Source organism: Pinus tabuliformis, chromosome 9 (genome assembly GCF_031772625.1).
Source record: "Pinus tabuliformis cultivar Carrire ecotype Pingquan chromosome 9, CPIR1, whole genome shotgun sequence".
NCBI lineage: Eukaryota > Viridiplantae > Streptophyta > Pinopsida > Pinales > Pinaceae > Pinus > Pinus tabuliformis.
The window spans coordinates 1,924,754,128-1,924,773,944 of record NC_142307.1 but is presented as its reverse complement, the minus strand read 5'-3'; the positions used below and the strand labels follow the sequence as shown (position 1 = coordinate 1,924,773,944).

General features: G+C 36.1%; 1 protein-coding gene across 1 annotated transcript; it reads left to right on the top strand.

The window, feature by feature from the left end:
- The first annotated feature begins 2,373 nt into the window (after positions 1 to 2,373).
- LOC149156655 (protein IRON-RELATED TRANSCRIPTION FACTOR 2-like) lies at positions 2,374 to 4,561 on the top strand. Its single transcript, XM_089444825.1, has 3 exons — positions 2,374 to 2,790; positions 3,940 to 4,353; positions 4,454 to 4,561. Exons 1-3 carry the CDS (start codon positions 2,374 to 2,376, stop codon positions 4,559 to 4,561), a joined length of 939 nt encoding a protein of 312 aa, XP_089300951.1.
- The last annotated feature ends 15,256 nt before the right edge of the window (positions 4,562 to 19,817 follow it).

Sequence of the window (19,817 nt, the reverse complement as noted above, 5' to 3'; positions counted from 1 at the left end):
CGCTCATCTCTTCTTACGCTCAAGGGGTAAACACTTGCGCAGGTTTAGAGGTAGATACGCATACCTCATGCGTACTCTAACCTAGGTGCGTGGAGCAAGTGGTTTACAGGTTGAGGTATGAAGGCTTGGTTGTGAGTTTAGTCTTGGATGAGTCGAAGGTAGGGCAAGGTGTGCCCGAGTGGATTCTAAGGTACAGGTTTTGGTGTAGGACTTGGCAGAGATTTTAGGTGGCTCGGGTGAGCACCATTCTTTGTGCAAGAGGTGCACAAGACTATTGTAAAAGGCAGGTGGCCTATCTTTGTAAAATTTGGTTAAGTGTGAGACTTGGTTCAACCAAGACACACTTGTTGTAAAATCTGATATTCTTGACATAATATTATTGTTGGGCAGACTGTTCGGGGAGTTGCCCCTCCCTTTATACTTGTATTGTTCTCGGTTTATTGGTGATGGTTAATGAATGAGAATGTTCTTTGTTAAAGTATAAAGGATAACATTTTATTCGGTTATAAGAACACAAGTTAAGCAAGTTTATGTTGGAATAGGCGTAGCCCATAAACGTTAGTATTGTTAAAAAGAACGCGTTCGGTGGTGCCGCACCTCGCTACAAGCGATTGGAAGATCACCGCAGGAGTAGGGGCGTGACAAGTTGGTTCAAAACGTCTCTCATTCTGACCAAATAATATTGATGTAATTAATGTGAAAGACATGCTTACTACACTTTTGAGTATTAAAATATTTTATTAAGATCAACATATATACATATATATATATATATATATATATATGTATATATATATATATATATATTCAAACAATGTATTTAAGTTTTATATTTATAAAAGAAATTAAAGTTTTTTTAAAATTTATAATTATTTTATATGAAAATATATTATTTAATATAAATCTAGAAATATTTTACTAAGTGAAATACATTTTTTATGTTGGATTGTAATATTAACAATGAACCAAGTGAGTGTAATGATGTTTTATAATTCTTTTAATTAAAACTAACCAATAATCAAATTATCATTTATATTTTTGTTATACAAGGCATATTTTTATTAAAAATTAATAGAAATGTGTCAACTCCAAGTTAAACACACATAAAATTACACACCCTTCCACACTAAAAAGTTATTATATAAGTATAAAAATTATAATTATAACAATTTATTTTATTAAATAAATTTCTTTAAAAACCTCATATTAAATCAAATTAACTATTAAAAAAAACACTAAATTAAATAAAATTTAGATGGTTAGAAGAAATATTGCTATACTTAATTCGAACATATAAATATATTAAGCTCATACTAAGCATATATATGTTTCAAAACACCAAACATTAAATAAAAATATAGTTATAAAGTGTTATACGGTAAGTATTGTTATTTCCATAAGAAGCCATAACTATGTTCCATTTTAGAAAACAAAACAATGCAGATATTTCCATTTTAAGCAAGGAAACAATGAGGATGTTTCCATATGCAGATACTTTTCATTTTAGGGAAGAAAAACAATGTAGATGTTTCCATAAAAAGTATGGCGACATGTGAATCGGACATCAATGAATAAAATAATATGTACTGTGAAAAATGCCCACAATGCAGATATCTCCATTTTCAGCGAGGAAACAATGAGGATCTTTCCATATGCAGATAATTTTCATTTTAGGGAAGAAAGCAATGTAGATGTTTCGATAAAAAGTATGGTGACATGTGAATCGGATATCAATGAAGCCATAAAATAATATGTACTGTGAAAAATGACCTATAAAAGAATTGATTAGAAAGTTTGAAGCGGCATCTATATTATATATAATATATAGAAGATGCGAGTATCTCGATAAAATACACCACATGCGCAGATGACCATGGCAAACAATGCTCATTCTTTAATTGAATGATTGACCGCGGATCACTCCAATATCGAAGTGATAGAAACAATAATTCTTTAATTACTTATCGAAAGATACGCAAGACCACCCTCTAACGAGCACAGGCTATTAGCAGACGACGACAGCCAGAACTGGGGACCATCAGTACCCTGAATACCAACAGTCTGCATTTCTTTCATTACATTTTCGAAAGATACGCAGGACCACTCTGTGACGAATGCAATCGTTTACCCAAAAACAATTTTGATATCTGGGGACGTCAGTGAATCATCTCTGATAGCAACCTGGAACTCCTTGGATTACTTTTAGGGATTTAAGACTCCATCGATGGGAAGGAATTGGCAGGTCCTCATACAGATGTCCTCTCAATTACATGCTCTCAGAACATCTACTATCTATAACTAGGTACGAAGAAAGGGCTTGGCGAGACGATTTTGTGAGTTCTGTTATAGTTATTATCTAGCCTAACCTCCGTCATGAACACGTTCCCAGTTTTCTCTCGTGCTAATACTGATCCCTGTAACGATTCGTTTATAGGCTCTTTGCTTGCGCATTCCCCATGTGAAGCTCATCATCAACCTGCAACCACAAAATGTCCCCCAAGATATTGGCTGTTTGATCAGCCGCGGCCGCCAACTACTGATAACGTCGTCCTGGATGAATACGCCAGCAGTCCATTTGGATTCATGCCTGAAGAATATCATCATAGCCAATCCCCCGGTATTCTCCCCATAAATAGCTTAGAGCTGCAGCCGTATGACAGGGAATATTCCGTGCCAACGAGTTCTTGCACCAAAAAGGCTTTACATAACGCCAGGGAACGGCACAGACGAAAGACACTGAAAGTACTCTACTCCCAACTAAGTTCGCTGTTACCTAATTTAAATCCAAAGGTAAACCTCAAACCTACATCATTTTCTTACCGCTTCATAGTTTACTTATCGATAGGGATGGTAGATAAAATTGTGCGATAAATTTCAAGATTTTCGGTGCTTTAATTTTGTTTGGATAATGTTGAATTTATTTTCATAAAAATATGATTTAAACACTTTTATTTCAAAATATTTCTGAGTGAATTCCCACCACGTTTCACCCTAAATTCCTTATACGAATGCAAATTCCAATGCAGTTAACTTTGTTGACACTATTTTGCTGCCTCCTTCGTAAAATGCGATTCTGTGAATGGATCACTATGAGTCTTTTCTTTTGCTTTTGACTGAGTTCACATAGAGGCTTTAAATTTACTCTTGAAACCAAGTTTTCTCTTTAATTGAATTCTCATTTGCAGAAGAAATTGAGCATTCCAAATACCGTTTCTCGGGTCCTTAAATACATCCCTGAGTTGCGCAACAAAATCGAGAAATTAAAGAGGAAACGGGCTAAATTGATACTCACACGTCTAGCCTTGTATTACATTATTCTAGATAAGGGTTAGGGAATAGGGAATGTTAACGACTAAACCTGATCAAAATCCGCCATTGATGTTGATGTTGATGTTTATTTCGTGGAAGTAGGGAATAATATAATTCTGAAGAATAGTGTGAACACGCAAGAAGTTGGGAATAAGCACAACTTGGAAAAAAAAAATTGTCATTTGATTATCCTATATATATATATTATTAGACTATGTAGGTATCCGTCACTTCACTCATATCTTATTACAATATAAATACACATATCTGTCACTTCACTGCATATCTTATTACAACATATACACCTATATCGCATTTCGTATTGAAATGCATTTGCATTAAAATAAATTTAGAGCTTCAAACATATTGATATTATAATATCTACAGTTTCAGGATATCTGATCATAAACAACCTATTTGTTTTTTAAAAAAGAGCACGAGTTAAAATGCGGAAAGTACAAGTTAGATTGAGTTGGTCTAACCATAAATAGCGTGTGCAGGTACAAGCTAAGATTAAGGAAAATACAATTTAGAATACAAATGCATTTAACTTTGCTGACACTATTTTGTAGAGGTTTTAAATTTATTCTTGAAACTAGGTTTTCTCTTGATTTGAATTCTCATTTGCAGAAGAAACTGAGCATTCCAGATACCGTTTCTCGAGTCCTTAAATACATCCCTGAGTTGCTCAACAAAATCGAGAAATTAAAGAGGAAACGGGCTAAATTGATAGCCGCTACCAAACAATCAATTCGTGCAAGCTCCCTGGTGGGCTCAAAATCTGCAAGGATTACAGGAGCCGAAGGATTGATTGAATTTATGGGCTCTCCTCCTCTTCTTGCGAACACAGGGTCTCCCGATCATCTTATTGTTACAGTAGATGCAGCGTTTGGAAGTTCGGAGATGATAGTAACAATTTGTAATAGGAGATTTGGGATTTTGTTCTCTACGCTTTTGGTCTTTCTAGGAAAGGAGGGACTCGACGTACTCAATGCTTCTACTTTCATTAATCAGGATACAGTTTATCATTATCTTCATCTTCAGGTTGGGTATCTTTTCTCTAAATAATCGTCATTTTCTCTTGGGCGTTGCTGCCCACGGAATCAAGGCTTAGCTAACAATCGTAGTGTCGTGGTTGTTTCAGATGATTGCAGGAACAAGTCAAGTAGATCCAAATCTTCTGCAAAAGAAGCTTCTCTTACTGTGTTCTGATAAAACCTCACCACACAACAGAGCCTCAAAAGAAGTGTAGCTTAGTGCCAAGGTTTTGAAAGAAATTTCTTGCATTCCGTTCCATGCACAAGGAGCTTTGCAAACTTGAAATACCACAAAGGCAAGTCTTTTGCTTCTAACACCCAGTCTCCAAACAAGGGAACCGATTGTCAAAGCCCAAAAGTTTCCGGTAAGATTGTAAGATTAAAGTTTAAGGATCCTACTCACTTCATGTTGTTTCTTTACTATACTTTTTATGATAACGTGGAAAAATATTTGTCAAATTTTTTAGAATTTTTCTACGAGGTTGCTTTTATGATGTTGAAGACGATTTGTCAAAATCTAAGGATTTAGTCAAGGATAATTGTTTTTTGTTAGAAAATATGTTAACTGCAAATTGGGTAAATATTATAAGAGAATAGCCAAACATAAACATAAATCCCATGCCTAAAAAGATTAGAATTAAAATCTGAATATTTATTTATTTAGAATTTTAATTTAATTTAAAATATCATAATTTTTTTGGTTGGGGTAACTCAATTTGCAATGGAAGTGGGAATGAAGTCTAATCGAACCGGAAGTTTTGGGTTCAAATCTTGTGTTATCCCCGATCAGAGTGAGAAGTTGGAGACAAAGATGTAGTGCTACCAAGCTTAAAAAAAATAAAAAATTCTGCATAAAAAATTCATAATTCTCCATATTAAAAAAATAAAAAATTGTTTTTATAAGAAAATTAAAATTATATATATAAAAGATGTCAACAACTATATATATATGTGTGTGTGTGTGTGTGTGTGTGTGTAGATATAGATATATATAAGATGTTAAAAATATTATATCACGATCGCTAAGTTTCTAACATAATATTACATCATAACTTTTCATTTATTCAAAATTAGAGAACCAAGCTTTGTTTTTCCATACGGATCCCCACAACAAGAACATAGACCAAGATAAATGAACATGGATAATAACGGTGTGAGAACAATGAAGAACATAAGCACTAACATATGCTACTTGTTAACTAACAATGATAGAAACGAACAATTGCAAGGATGAATCTGACGAAGCGGCGGATGGAAAAGCATGTAGAGAAGTCTAGAGAAAGAAACTTGTGCTCCACTTACTGGCATGATCAATAAACCATAGAGGCTCAACGATGCACTTGAGGACCTAACCTAGGTCTTCTAACTAAACCAAATTTATGATTTAATTAAATTACAATAACCATAAAATAATATGTTTATAACTCTACATTTACTTAATAGAAATATACAAGAAAAATTTGATCAACAACATATAAAACATGTAAGAAATTTATTTTGCAGCAATTTACATACATGAAACAACAAATGGAAGAATATGTGTTCCAGTAGTTTCGTTGGGATGCTTCTAGCTCTATTGGGATGTTCCTCTTGGCTACCCAACCGAATTTACCTCCTAGCCAACTAAGAATGATTTCCTAGCCTAGAGAACATTCACAGTTTCCTTAGCCCTTGGAGCTCAAGTCCAACCAGTTGTAGTTTGTCCAAGTTAAAACCAACACTCTCCAATTGATCCAAGTTTGAGTTCTCTTATTTTTCTCTCCGTTCTCTCCCTTCTCCTTTTCCACCTTCCTCCCCCAAAATAAAATTCTCCAATCCAAAACAAAGGCCAATGATCTCCCCTTTCTGTCTCTCATCCTCCTTCCCTTTATGTCTCTTCCTCCCATCCATCTCAACCACTTACCATTAATGTCATGACTACCCCACTCATCCTTTTAATTTAATAACATTGACTTTCCTTACCATATCTTATTCAAAATTAAATTTGGGAAGACACATTGGGATTTGAAATATGATATTTGATTTATAAATAAATTAGGGAAGACCATATCTTATCCAAAAATAAATTTGAGAAGACACCTTGGGAATTGAAATATGGATATTTGATTTAAAAAAAAATTGGAGAAGACCATATCTTATTCAAAAGTAAATTTGAGAAGACACACTCCAAATTGAAATATAAATATTTAATTTAGAAAAAAATTGGAGAAGACCATATCTTATCCAAAAGTGGATTTGAAAAAACACCTTGAGAATTGAAAAATAACAAATAATAAAAGTCATATCAGTAAAATAAAATTAGAGATTACCCACTGTAGGTATATACCCATATTACTTAATAATTATAAGTCAATATTTTCAGGTTAATTAAACACTGATCAAAATTAGCATGATAGGATCAAGTAGGGCATTACATACACCCCTCTTTCAGAAAACTTCATCTTCAAATTAAAGTGAAAATGACATAAGGAGTTCAAAGGAAGTTTGACAATAAGGCATAATAAAATAGAGAGAGATATAATAGTCAAATTAATTAATTCAATCAATGATACCACTTCCCATCAAGAGTCTCCAACTAACATATAGCCCCCTTTCCTCCCTAACCTACTTCTACTCCATTCCTATCAATCATCCGCTGCAATAGACTATGACATTGGTTATATCGATCTAACCACTGATAAAACCAATATGGTAGAAATGTCGACTATATCGACCTAAATTCCCTAGCAGGAAACTAACAATCGTCATCACACATCTAGGGGAACATGTCCATCCCCACCCTCCCACGATTCGAGACTTGGAGGTTACATGGTGGGGAAATGCCTCAACCCCTCTTCAAAACTAGGGTCAACACCCTAATATGGACCACACTATGACACTGGTTGGATACTTTTCATCAAATAATCTAGTCAGGTATTCATGTCACCTATCATATACACTTTACCCATGCCATAATAGTGTACATCAAGTATATACAAAATGTAATACAACAATTTACATCATAATATTCCTCATTGGATGTCTCAACATTTCCTAATCAGAAGCATAGATGTTGGTTATCATATGGTTGCTTTCAATCTGTCTGTTAGTTATCATTCATGCATATACATAACAACAAAATACATATAGATAAGTGATATTAATAATCATGTAATTAAGTCTAGTAACCATATGCCAATTTTCTAATTCATAACAACATACTAGAAGTAAATATTACATTAGATAAATCATTACTGTGATAATTCATTCAATACATTAATCATATCCAAGTAAGCCACAAGTCAGGTAAATCATACATCAAATAACTTGTAAATGAAATATGTTAATCAACAATACCTAATCCATCAAATGGTTTATATAAGCAGTTTCATCTGTCAAAATAAAATGCATCAATACTACATGATGTTTATAAATAAAACAACATGAAACTACAAATTGATCCTTAGTATATGTAGCTATATAACTCAAAATGGACATCACAGATGCTGAAAAAGTGAGGGTTAATCATGGAGGATAGTCTCCACATCCTCCCATGTAGCAGATCCCAGGTTATACTTATCTGGCTGGACCTTAACTTGGTCCACCATGCGACATAAGAGTTTTTAAACCTTACGGTCCAATATGCATAATGGTTCAGCTATTACAGTTCCCACATCTAAGACCTGCAAATTCCTCGAATCTAGTTTGTGAGATTCATCAGAAACATAATGTTATAAAATAGATACATGAAAAACATCATGAATTTTACTCAAATGGGGTGGCAATATAGGATGATAGGCAACTAGCTCAATCTTCTCATTGATCCTAAAAGGTCCTATAAACATAGGTAGCAACTTCATCCCTTTCCCAAACCGATTGGTGTTTTTATTGGCTCAGATATGAACAAAAACTTGGTCTCCTATTTCATAACTTCGATCGGTCCTATGTGCATCGACATAACTCTTCTGTATATTTTGTGATTCCTCTAACTTTTTTCGAATCTGTCTTACCTATTACTCCATTTCATGAACTAATTCAAACCCAACTATTACTTAGTCCTCCAATTTTCCCCAACTCAATGGCATCCTGCATGGCATACCATGTATAGCTTGATAAGGAGGCATCTCAATTGAACTATGGTAATTGTTATTATAAGAAAACTCTACCAATGGTAAGTACCTTTCCCACTGAGTCTCATTATCCATTACATACATTCTAGGAATGTCTTCCATAACCTAATTTACTCTTACTATCTGTCCGTTTGTTTCTGGATGATATGCAGTGCTAAGGTTCAACTGAGTCCCCAACGTTGATTGCAAACTTGTCCAAAACCTATATGTAAAATGAGAGTCTCTATCAGAAATGATATTTGTGGGTAACCCATGTAGCCGAATAACTTCACTTATAAAAGCTCGTGCCACATCAATAACATCATAAGTGTCTCTTACTAAATGAAATTGGAACTTTGCGTAAATTTATCAACTACAACCGCATTGTGCCTCTGTGAACTGAGTGGAAAACCCACAAAAAATTCAATAGAAATGACCTCCCATTTAGACATAGTGATGTCATGCAGTTTTAGGAGACCTACTAGATGACAATGATCAACCCTCACTCATTGAAACTCAAGACATTTGGCGAAAAATTGGACTATGTCATGCTCCATGCCTATCCAAAAGAAAAGCTTTTTCATGTCTTCATACATCTTCTTCGCTCTAGGATGTGCAAAATAAAGTTCTCTATGTGACTCTTTGAGGATGGTTCTTCTTATACCCCTTTGTTTTGGATGTAAATTTTCCCTTTAATTATTAATAGTACATCCGATCCAAGGACATAACCCTCAAACTTTGGTTCTATCTACTTCCCACTCTATAGTGCTGATATAACCTTTAGATACCAACTATCTTCAAAGAGTTTCTCCAATACACATTCCCTCAAATTGACCCTCAAGGGTACTAGGGAGAAGGTTCATGGCCTCCTTCTTAGTGCATTGACCACCACATTCTCCTTACCCTTAATGTATGAGATCCCAAAATCATACTCACTCATGAATTCGATCCACCACCTTTGCCTAGCATTCAAATCTCTCTGAATGAAGCGGTGCTTCAAGTTCTAATGATCAATTGTTAAGTCAAGGCTTCTCCCAACGAGGTAGTGTCTCCATAGTTTCAAAGCTACCATTATTGTTACTAACTTTAAGTCATGGGTAGCATACAACTCTTCATGTTTCTTCAACTTTCTGGATGCATAAGCTATTACTGCCTTATTGCACCAATATTAATCCCAACCCTTGCTTTGAAGTATCTGTTCAAACAATGGATTTCTTTTCCATGTCAGGCACTCGAGGGATCGATTCACTAGTTAGTAAGATATTTAGTTTGGTGAATGTACTGTCTCATTTATATGTCCATTCATACCTAACCCCCTTCCACTGTAATGTGGTGAAGGGTTTTGCAATCTTTGAAAAACCTTCCACAAATTTGTGATGATAACCTACTAGCCCCATGAAGTTACACACCTCATGAGCATTTTTTGATAATGTCCAATCCATTATGGCCTTTACATTTTTTGGGTCAGTTGAAATCACTTCTCTGAAAATGATGTTCCCAAGATAATGAATTTTCTTCTAAAAGAAGGAACATTTTGACAATTTTCCATATAACTAATTTTCCCTTAAGCAGGTCAATATAACCCTTAGGTGCTCTTCATGCTCCTTTTCATTCTTGTAATACACAAGAATATCATCTAGAAAGACTTGATCGGTCGAAATACTTCATGAACACACCATTCATGAGACTCATGAATATTGTTGGTGCATTGGTTAAACCATATGGTACAACTACAAAGTAATAGTTCCCATTCTAAGATCAAAAAGAATTTTTTTGGATGTCACCTTCCTTAATCCTCAATTGGTGGTATCCAGATCACAGATTGATCTTTCATAAAACAGTTGCTCCCTTCATCTAATTAAATAGGTCATATACTCTAGGTATTAGGTACTTATTCCTTATTTTGGCTCGATTTAAGTCCGTATAATCTATGCATAGCCTTAAGGAACCATCCTTCTTCTTGACGAAAATCACTAGTGCACCCCATGGTGAAATACTAGGTCTAATAAATCCCAAGTCTAAAAGCTCTTTTAAGTGCATCTGCAACTCAAAGTTCTGGAGTGGTCATCCTGTAAGGTGTCTTAGAGATTGGTTCTGCACCGGGGCTTAAGTCAATTGCGAACTCAATCTCCCTCACAAGCAATAACCCAAGAAATTCCTTAGGGAAAATATCCTCGAATTTTGGCAAAAATGGATGTTAATTTAGGGAGGGTTTTTCTGGTCACTTACGACCTAAGCCACATATAGTTTACAACCTTTCTGGAGACAATGTTTTACCTTCATCATGGACATGAATCGTAGGGAAACTCCTCTCTTGATATCATAAATCTCAATTAACCTACCTTCATCATCTAAACAAATCATCTTCTTTTTGAAATAGTCAACCAAAGCTCAATGAGATTCTAGCTAGTCCACTTCGATGATTACATTGTATGTCCCTAGTGTTATGACATATGCCTTCAGCTTAGTTGTACACACCTCGAGGTTTCCTTGACATTGGTCAACACAAGGTCCTATTTCTTGTTTTATCCCAGAAGCCATTTTGACTTGTTTAAATTTAACGTGCTCATAGGCTGCCAACCCACATTTTTCTAATGCAACTCGTGAAATGAAACTATTTGTAGCATCGTAATCCAAAAAAATTTTAAATTTTACATTTTTTATCATACCTAAGGTTTCTACCACAACATATTGATGTTCAACTTGTTGGTTATCAACTATTGCATGGATCCGATGGTGGCTTTTTGCTTCCCCCATTGGTGCTTTTCTTTCTCTATGGTTTTTAGCAATTTGTAACTCACGACAGTCACACTAGTAATGAGGTCCCCTGCTTCCCCAACAAGTGATGTCTGGTCGAATCTAAAAAGAATATTATGGAGTTATTTGGAAAGACTTACTTTCCCTAAGACCTCTGCCCTTGCTTGTGGACCCTCATGTCTGACTATGATTTCCATGAGTCCTAGAAGTTTTCGGTGAAGTTGTACTGGATCCATTAAAATCCACACTGTTGGTTCTCTAGGTACAACCACGTTTCCATATTGTGGTGGCCTCAAACCTCCTCCCTTGGAGAAGGTACGATGGGCCTTCCTCGTAAATCTTGATTGTCGTGGAAAAATTATTTTTTTCCACCTTTTAAGTGTAAGTTCTCTTCAACGTGATGATCATGTTCAAAAACTTCTGCAACTAAGGATGGTTTCCACATTTGCACCATTTCCGTAATCTTAGAATTCATTCCATGAATGAAATTATTTGCTTGGTGTTAATCAGTATCCATGTAGGAGACATGCTTGATCACTTCCATGAATCTCATCTCAAATTCCTCTACCGTGCATTTTACTTATACAAAAACATGGAATGCTCCTGCATATTTGTTATGCTCTTGACCTGCGAGAAATCTAGAATACTAGAAATACGAAGTAATATAGCCGAAAGCACAAAATTATCACATGAAAACAGAGAAACTACAAAGTATATTATTATTTAGAAACATATTCAATGTTTACTCTCCTTTTTGAGGGGACAACCTCCAACAGAGCAGAGATCGATTAATGTTGGGCCTTGTTATTACTACAAGAATGCTACAAATTCCCAAGGCTACCGACTTTAATTAGTAACCCGGGGTTCGTACAAACTTAAGAGGTATCAACACTATATGTGCAACATACAATGTGTCCTTCCTTTTTTGTCATGATGTAATGGAGTGCATGTACTAAAGTCAAATCCTAAATTAATTGTAGAAAATAAAATGTTCGAAATGGAACCTTAACCTATTGCAAGAAATAAAGTACAAGGATAGAAACCTATTCTAATTGCATAAAGATCATTAACTAAATGTGAAAGAAACCTAGCTTAACCCTATTTATCACATTTGATGATTTAAGCTAACTGAGTATGAAATATGATCTAGAGAGTACTAATTGTTGTGTGCATGTGAAAATATAAAAGGACTCTTTTTTTTAAATCTTTTTTCTTTTAAAATGTAAATGCTAATCTTTCCTTCATCTTTGACAGGGGGGACAAGTGTGGAGAAAGAGGGTTAAAATGGTCTTGATGGCATGGAGGTCAAGTAGAGGCCTAATCTCAGCTTCAATGATTATTTTTCTCAATTCAAGCTCAAAACAGGCTTTCCTACAGGATGATACAGGATTTCCTACAAGATCCCATGATTTACTACAAGATGTTACATATTTTCTATATGAAATTATAATTTATCAAATTACCAAGAAAATCAAATCCAAATTGGACGGGACAAATTTTTTTATTGACTAGGATTTCTTAGGTCCCCATTCCAAGTGGAATCACTCAAAAAGACCTCTGTTAACCCATGCTAAAAATAGAAAAACATTACTAGTCAAAAATCTAAAAATTCAAGAATTAATGAGCTAGTAAATCTAAAAAATGTCTAACCTAATCAAGTGCAAATTCATTGGGGTAATTTTTGTTATGAACTATAATTTCCTTTTGATCTAATGCAAGTAGAACCAACTCGATTTAAGCTCGTTAGCATGCTCTAAAAAATAGAATAAATTTATTGTTCTTTGCCACAAAGGAATTCCAAAAATCTAGATTTGGGAATAAGAAAGCTAATCCAAGTAGTTCAATGATTACTATGAACTTACAAAGCTTTTCTAAGGATGAAATGATGCTTTTGATCCTGCAAAAGAACTTACATTAACCATTTAACTGAATCCTAAACAAGAAGTCATTAATACTAAATGCAGAAATAGAAAGAAATAAAAACAAGAGATGCATGTGAATAAGAAGTGAAAAGAAGAAAATAAAATTATACAAAAGGGCTCTAAGGATCCTAGGATGGCCAAGCCCCAGGAAACACAGATACCTATGGAGGAGAACAAGATTTAGAAGATGAACATGACACCAATCTTCATTATTTTGATTAATACAATGGAGCAACAGAAATATGAGTTCTCTCCATAAGAATGCTAATGAATATCTCCCCCTAGAGGAAAATTTGACTTGGTACTTATAAAAATGATTAGGAATCATTCCCCATGAATGGAGGAATTTTTCCCCACCAAAATCCCTTGATTAATGGATCTGGTCCCCAGTACTAGGAATCTGCATTAAATGACAAGGAACACATTCCTAGATTTTCTCAATCATTGGAGTTCCACAATCTGTGGCATAATTCCATAATACCTTGTTGATTTATTATTTATTATTGATCCTCCTATAGTAGGGAGAAAGCTCCTAAATTATCTCATCTAAATCTTCATAATCTTCCCAATATTCTCATAATATTCCACAAAAGATAAATAATATTACATGCAAATACGCAATTATTCATAAACCTTCCTAACGAATATATTAAATTTAAAAATGCATTATCTAATGCAAGAAGAGAGGTTTAATGTGCTGAAGGATAGTCATAGGCCTTAATTTATGTTTAATTTAGAGGCATGGGCCTTAATTTATGTCTAATTTAGAGGCCCATCAATTACAATAAGACTCGATGATCTTCCCCTTATTAAACATGACTATTTATAGCTAAATGAAATCCAAAACTCTAACTACTAGTCATCCATTGCATAACACGGGTTAACCACTTTATAATTATGGCCCTAATACAGGTGCATATAACTTGGGTTAAATCTTTACTATAGGAGTTAGTTCTCAAATATCAGATTTAATTAATTAATGTATTTTTCTATAGTTTTTAAGAGAGAATGGTGATTATTGTAAATACGAGAAGATTCGAGAGTATTGTGGACAGTTTGAGAGGATTATGGATTATTTAGCTCTTATCTAGGGATAAGGATTTGGATGAGATATTTTAGGTATCAAGAGAGATATTACTGGAGTTTGTTGAGGGATCTAGAACCTACTTGGGTTCTAATCCATTTGTATAAATTGAGGAGAGCCTATGAGGCATGTAATATGTAGAAGTGTGTGAGTGAGTGTGAGAAATGAGAGGCCAATCATTTGGGCCATGATTTCCCCTGTAGATATTTTCTTCATTAATTAATCATTTTTTGAAGATTTTAATGTGAATATGCTTGGTGTGGTCTTCAATTTAGTTTTATTGTTTTTGTGAAGACCTATGGTTAGAGTGTTGCACCAGGTATCAAAGTTGTGCGATTGTTTTGTAGCTTTGAATTGTTGTTTTGTTTGAATTTGCTGTAATAATTTGAAGATGTTGAGGAAAAACACAAGTATCAAATAATTCTACCCCACTCGTCAATTCCAAGGATCGAACACCGGCAACATAGAGAAAAATTGACAGAGTTCCTGCAAAGTATGATGATGTTAGGCCGTCCACTGGAACACTAATTTGGAATTTTCTGTAGTGACAATGCTCATTGCTAAGTGCGCTAGAGATTACAATCATGAAGAAGAGGTCTTGTAGCAATATGACATGAACATGAAATACAAACCAACCATTGGATTTCCTAGGTTGGAAATGGATCATGTACGCATGCATCGTATGCATATCCTGATTTCGCCTTTCTGTTTCTTCTCTTGGATAACCATTGGCTCACCCAATCAGATTCCTCTACTGGTTCAATAATACCAACATCCAAGATCTTATCAAGCTCTTGGTGCACCTTTTCTTTATACTTTGGATTTAGTGGATAAGGTGTCTACTTGAAGGGATTCACATCTGGTTTCAACATAATCTTCATAACACCTAAATCTCCTACGACCCCCTTCAGATCCGCAAACATTTTTGGGAAGAGATCCTGATATTCGCGCAACAGCTCAGCCACCTTATCGATCGTATCTTCGTCCCAATAGTCTACTATCTTTGCAAACTTGGGCTCTGCGTTAGGCCCGATGTTTACTTTTCTAGTTTTTAGAGGCTCTGATATATCCGGGTTTTCTACTTTTAGTCCTTGAACTTCTCGATTTCCTTCTATCTCTCGAATTTTAATATTCTGTGGGTCTTCTTCTTCCTCTTTAGCAGTCACATTTTAACATTCTAGCGTATGGTGCAATTGTGTACTCCAATCCGTATCAGCCCATTCGACCAGCTCCTTAGGCATTCGTAATATAGCTTCTTTTATCACCAGGATCACTTCATTAATGCATTCAAACCCATCCTCAAATATGAAATTCAATAAGAAACTCTCTTAAGATATCCCATTCATCTACCACATAGTGAAGCTCTATTTCCAAATACCAGTTCATTGGGATTGTATCCAAGGTATGATAAAAAATGTGCACCCATTCGGGTTGTGGTTCTGTTCCCAAGGCCTTTGTCCATCGAGCCAAATGATCACGCAGATCATCCTTCACGCTGTACTTTTCTGTCATCCAAGTATTAGCACACCAAAACCTTAATTTCATCATTCCTTTGTATTCCTTCCATCTAGCAAATCTCTCCTTGTGTGTACCCCACCAATGGGCAGGCATAGTGCACAGGGCCAACTCGAGTGCTTGGAAGCGATGTTCTTCCGATACTTCCCTTTCAAATTTATCTAAAAATAGATCCACTCCAGTCAAACCATGATAATGTGGAAGCTTCCTTACCTCAGTTGAGACACACTACAGTGATTTGGTCATCATATTGCTACAGAGCATAGATACTTCATGCAACCGATTCTTCTAGTGTTCAAGCTCTTCATTTGAGTCTAAGGTACAGGATCTATCCCTATCCCACGCAATTCGTCCATTAGTCGTAGGATTGATCCAATCTTCATTTCACACTATGATCTTATATATCTAATCCAGATCATCATCACTTTCCACAAAGTCACAAACATGTTTAGTATAACGTGCTCCTTCAGTAGGGTCTACTGGGACTACAACCCTAAGCAATTTTCATTCAGACATCATTTTCCGCTTCGTCATGTTGATTACCATGTCCATATCAAAATCCAATCAATTCCTAGTAGTGCAGGGTATGGGTTACTGTCATCCACTATTTCAATGACCTCAAAGTCATTCAGCGTGCTTGCACCATCAATGTCTGTCGTTACACCATATAAGCACCCCATTAGAATAATCTTCTGTTGACCACAACAGCGTAAGTCTCCTCATTATTTACCATGTCTTCTTAGGTAGGACATTTGCAACAGATCCTAGATCCAAGATTACTTGGTCGATTTCATATTCTTCAATTTTCATAGTCAGCCTCATCTCATGCCCTGTTCGCTTCTTATGCTTACAAATTTTTCTCACAATGCGTTGTTCAGGAGGGTCTCTTCTTTATTTGTGCACTTGTCAATTAACTCTTGCAACCCTTTTACTGCTTTCTTATCGTGCGGTAACATCATACAGGTCTTCAGAAATGTAGCTAATACCAAAGGATCTAATTCTTATTTCATACTAGTTTTCATTATTTTCTCCTTGTTTCCTAAGGAAGAGGCCTCACTCAAGTTCTTCTTTTCTTCCATGAATGTCCCCTTAGTGCGATTAAGATCAAAATCTATTTCCTTCTCAGCATACTTTGCACCAACCCGTCAGCCTCAGGCTACTTCCTCTTATCTGCACTAGTGGCCATACCACTTCTTGTTACTATATTTATTCTTTGATCTTCTTCGCAAGGCTATGCCCTCATCATTTGGATGTTCTGCATAGGTTGCTCAGGTTGCGTCTTCTTTTCTTGCATCTTTGACATAAGGATCAGACACTTCTCTATCACTTGGTCAAACTGTCTGCAATACTGACATGACAGATGCATGGGGTATGTGCAATCTCATGCGAAGTGTTCTACTTCGCCACAGTTATAGAAATTTACCTGCCCTCGTCCTTGACTAGTGCTTCCCCCTCTTCCTCGTCCTCGAACTTGGAATCATCCCCGCGTTACTCTTGTTCCCTGTTCTTGAGTCCAAGTTTATGCCTCCATTTGGTATGTGGGGGTTCTATCCATCATCAGCTCATAACTCCTACAATGGCATTCATCATGACTTGTAGATTTACAGAAATTGAAAAACAGTTGTTGAGGGGTCTGTACAAAATTTTGTAGCAAATGGAAATTATCAGCCGTGTGTTGTCCTATAACCTGACAGATAGCACACCATGGCACAAATCCTGCACTCGGCCCAACTTTATTCTTTGGTTTCAGGGGAACACACCCTCCCCTAATAGGATAGTTCTTATAAACCGGGCAACGGTCCTTATTCTGTCCATGGCTCTTACACTTCAAGCACCAGACTTCAGCACACACCTCTGGCTGCGCTTCCTTTCCTTTCTTCAGGATCTACAACTCTAAGTGCAAGATTTCTAGCTATGAGTGAATTTTTTGCAGTCCAAGGTTTATATCCTGTATGGGCAAGGTGTCCAACCTCATCACAATTTCTAAGGCTTCTTCTTGTGTTTCTATCTTTTGCTGTGACAGAGGCACTCTTAAGTGCAGCAAGAGCGACGCTATATACTGATCGCAATGCTGGGAATATATAATCACCATATTGGCTTGCCTGATCAGGCATTTCAACCTTTGATCTAAATCCCAAGGTGTCTCATCCACCTTTTGTCGAATTTCTTTAAACTCAATCACTCACTGCACCTCTAACTTTATCTTTCTAAACTCCTTGTTCAGGTCTTGTTGGGTCTCTGCCAATGTCACGGTGGGGTTATCAGTGTGGTACTTAATGTACCATGTCAATGCTCGATCTTGTAAGTTTGTGACCAACTGTTCTTTCTTAGTGATATAATCCATAATTATCTGTTGTGTCATCCCTACAGCTCCTGCCACAAACCAGAATTGTTTGGGATATTCGCTCCCTATCCCTTTAAAAACTGACATTTTCATTACGTTTTTCATGTTGAATGGTGGCGGAGGTGGAGGAGGAGGTGAAGCTATAGGCATATGAGGTGGATGTGGAGGTGGAGGTGGAGTGGATGGATGAGGTATCCTCGGGATACCCTACTTAATTTACTGAACTGCACTTCGTGAAGTAGTCAACATTATCCCTTCATCATCACTTGAAGGGGTTCAATGAGAGGACTATATTATAAACTCAATCCTTCGTTTCTTCTAAATAATGTCCCTCTTCGCATAGCCCCAAACATTAAGGTAACTGCATAACCCTCTATTCACATAATAATATTTTAATCCAAGTCTTTAATGATTCCAAATACTTACCTTGTTGTCCCTTAAAGAGTTTGTGTTCCACTTCGTTATAGCTGATATTTCTATTGATCACGAACTTAGTCACAAAACTTATAAGTTTGTGATCAATCCAATGATCCACGGCTGACGCGATATTTATTTTTGATGCTTACAGATGTCGCACCAGTTCTGGAGTCCACAATATAGGGTCATCAAGCCTCCACGTCCCTTGAGTATTGACCAAATTAGACAACCACGCATGTAGTTTGTCAGGGAAGAAACGGAAGAATGCTTCAGTCTCATCCATGTACAAATATCTCAGCAACGACTACTCCTTGGATAATTTAGAGCTCCTGTTCTCCTGAGCTGCAAATGTGTGCACTTTTCGGTTAGTCCACTTCTCAATCTCTTTCTTTGCAGGAAACTATTTATCGCACATCTCTTAGATAGATCCCGGTCCCTTCAACAAAACCATTTCTTGGCTTAAGGGGGCCTAAACCACGTTCAGAGTTAATTGCGCTAACTAACAAAACCCTAATTGCAACCTGCATAGCGTAGACTATTGTCTCACCTGAATCAATATTGGGAGATGCTAGAAACAAGTTTCTACATCCAGAGACTACTTGATAAGTAATATAAAGCCCTTGTAGCTCAGGTCTGCCTTCAGACAAATCTGTGTCTTCCTATGGTCCACTACTACAACTATGTTCAGATGGTTTCCAGACCTTTGTGAAGGTCTACGATCAGACTTTCTAGACCTAAAAGAAGCAGACTTACAACTTTCGCTTAGTAAGTAATAACCCTATATCTGCCTTCGGGCAAATCTACCTGCTTCAAATAGTTATCATAACAGTTTTAACCACTACCTTCACAAAAACAGATCATTACTTATGTCATGCATAGCTATTAAATATTTAACATATTCACGCAAAAATTAAACGTTATTTCACATAAAATAGATCATTAAGCAATAATGCATAACTTGAATAGAAATAAGAATAAGACACAAATGCAAGATATTTGGTCCAAAATCAGTCCTTATTAGGTTCAACGTTCAAATTACAGACTTTTCCACTCTGCGCACCTAACTGCAAGGGCTTGCACACTCATCTGTGGTCTTGCCAAGGTCTCTGCACACTCAGCTGCAGGAGCCTTCCCTTTTCACCTAAGTACAGGAAAACAGAGCTTTCCTACCTTAGCACTTGCCCTTACACTTGTTCTTCCAAAAGATCGATGATTCTCTAGACTTGCTATGACTCAACTATTTATAGCCTTTCTATTACAATACCATGGTCTACGACCTACGGGTGAGTCTCAAAACTGACCTATCACTTACACATACAAGGGGCTAAAGCCCCTTTGGCTCCT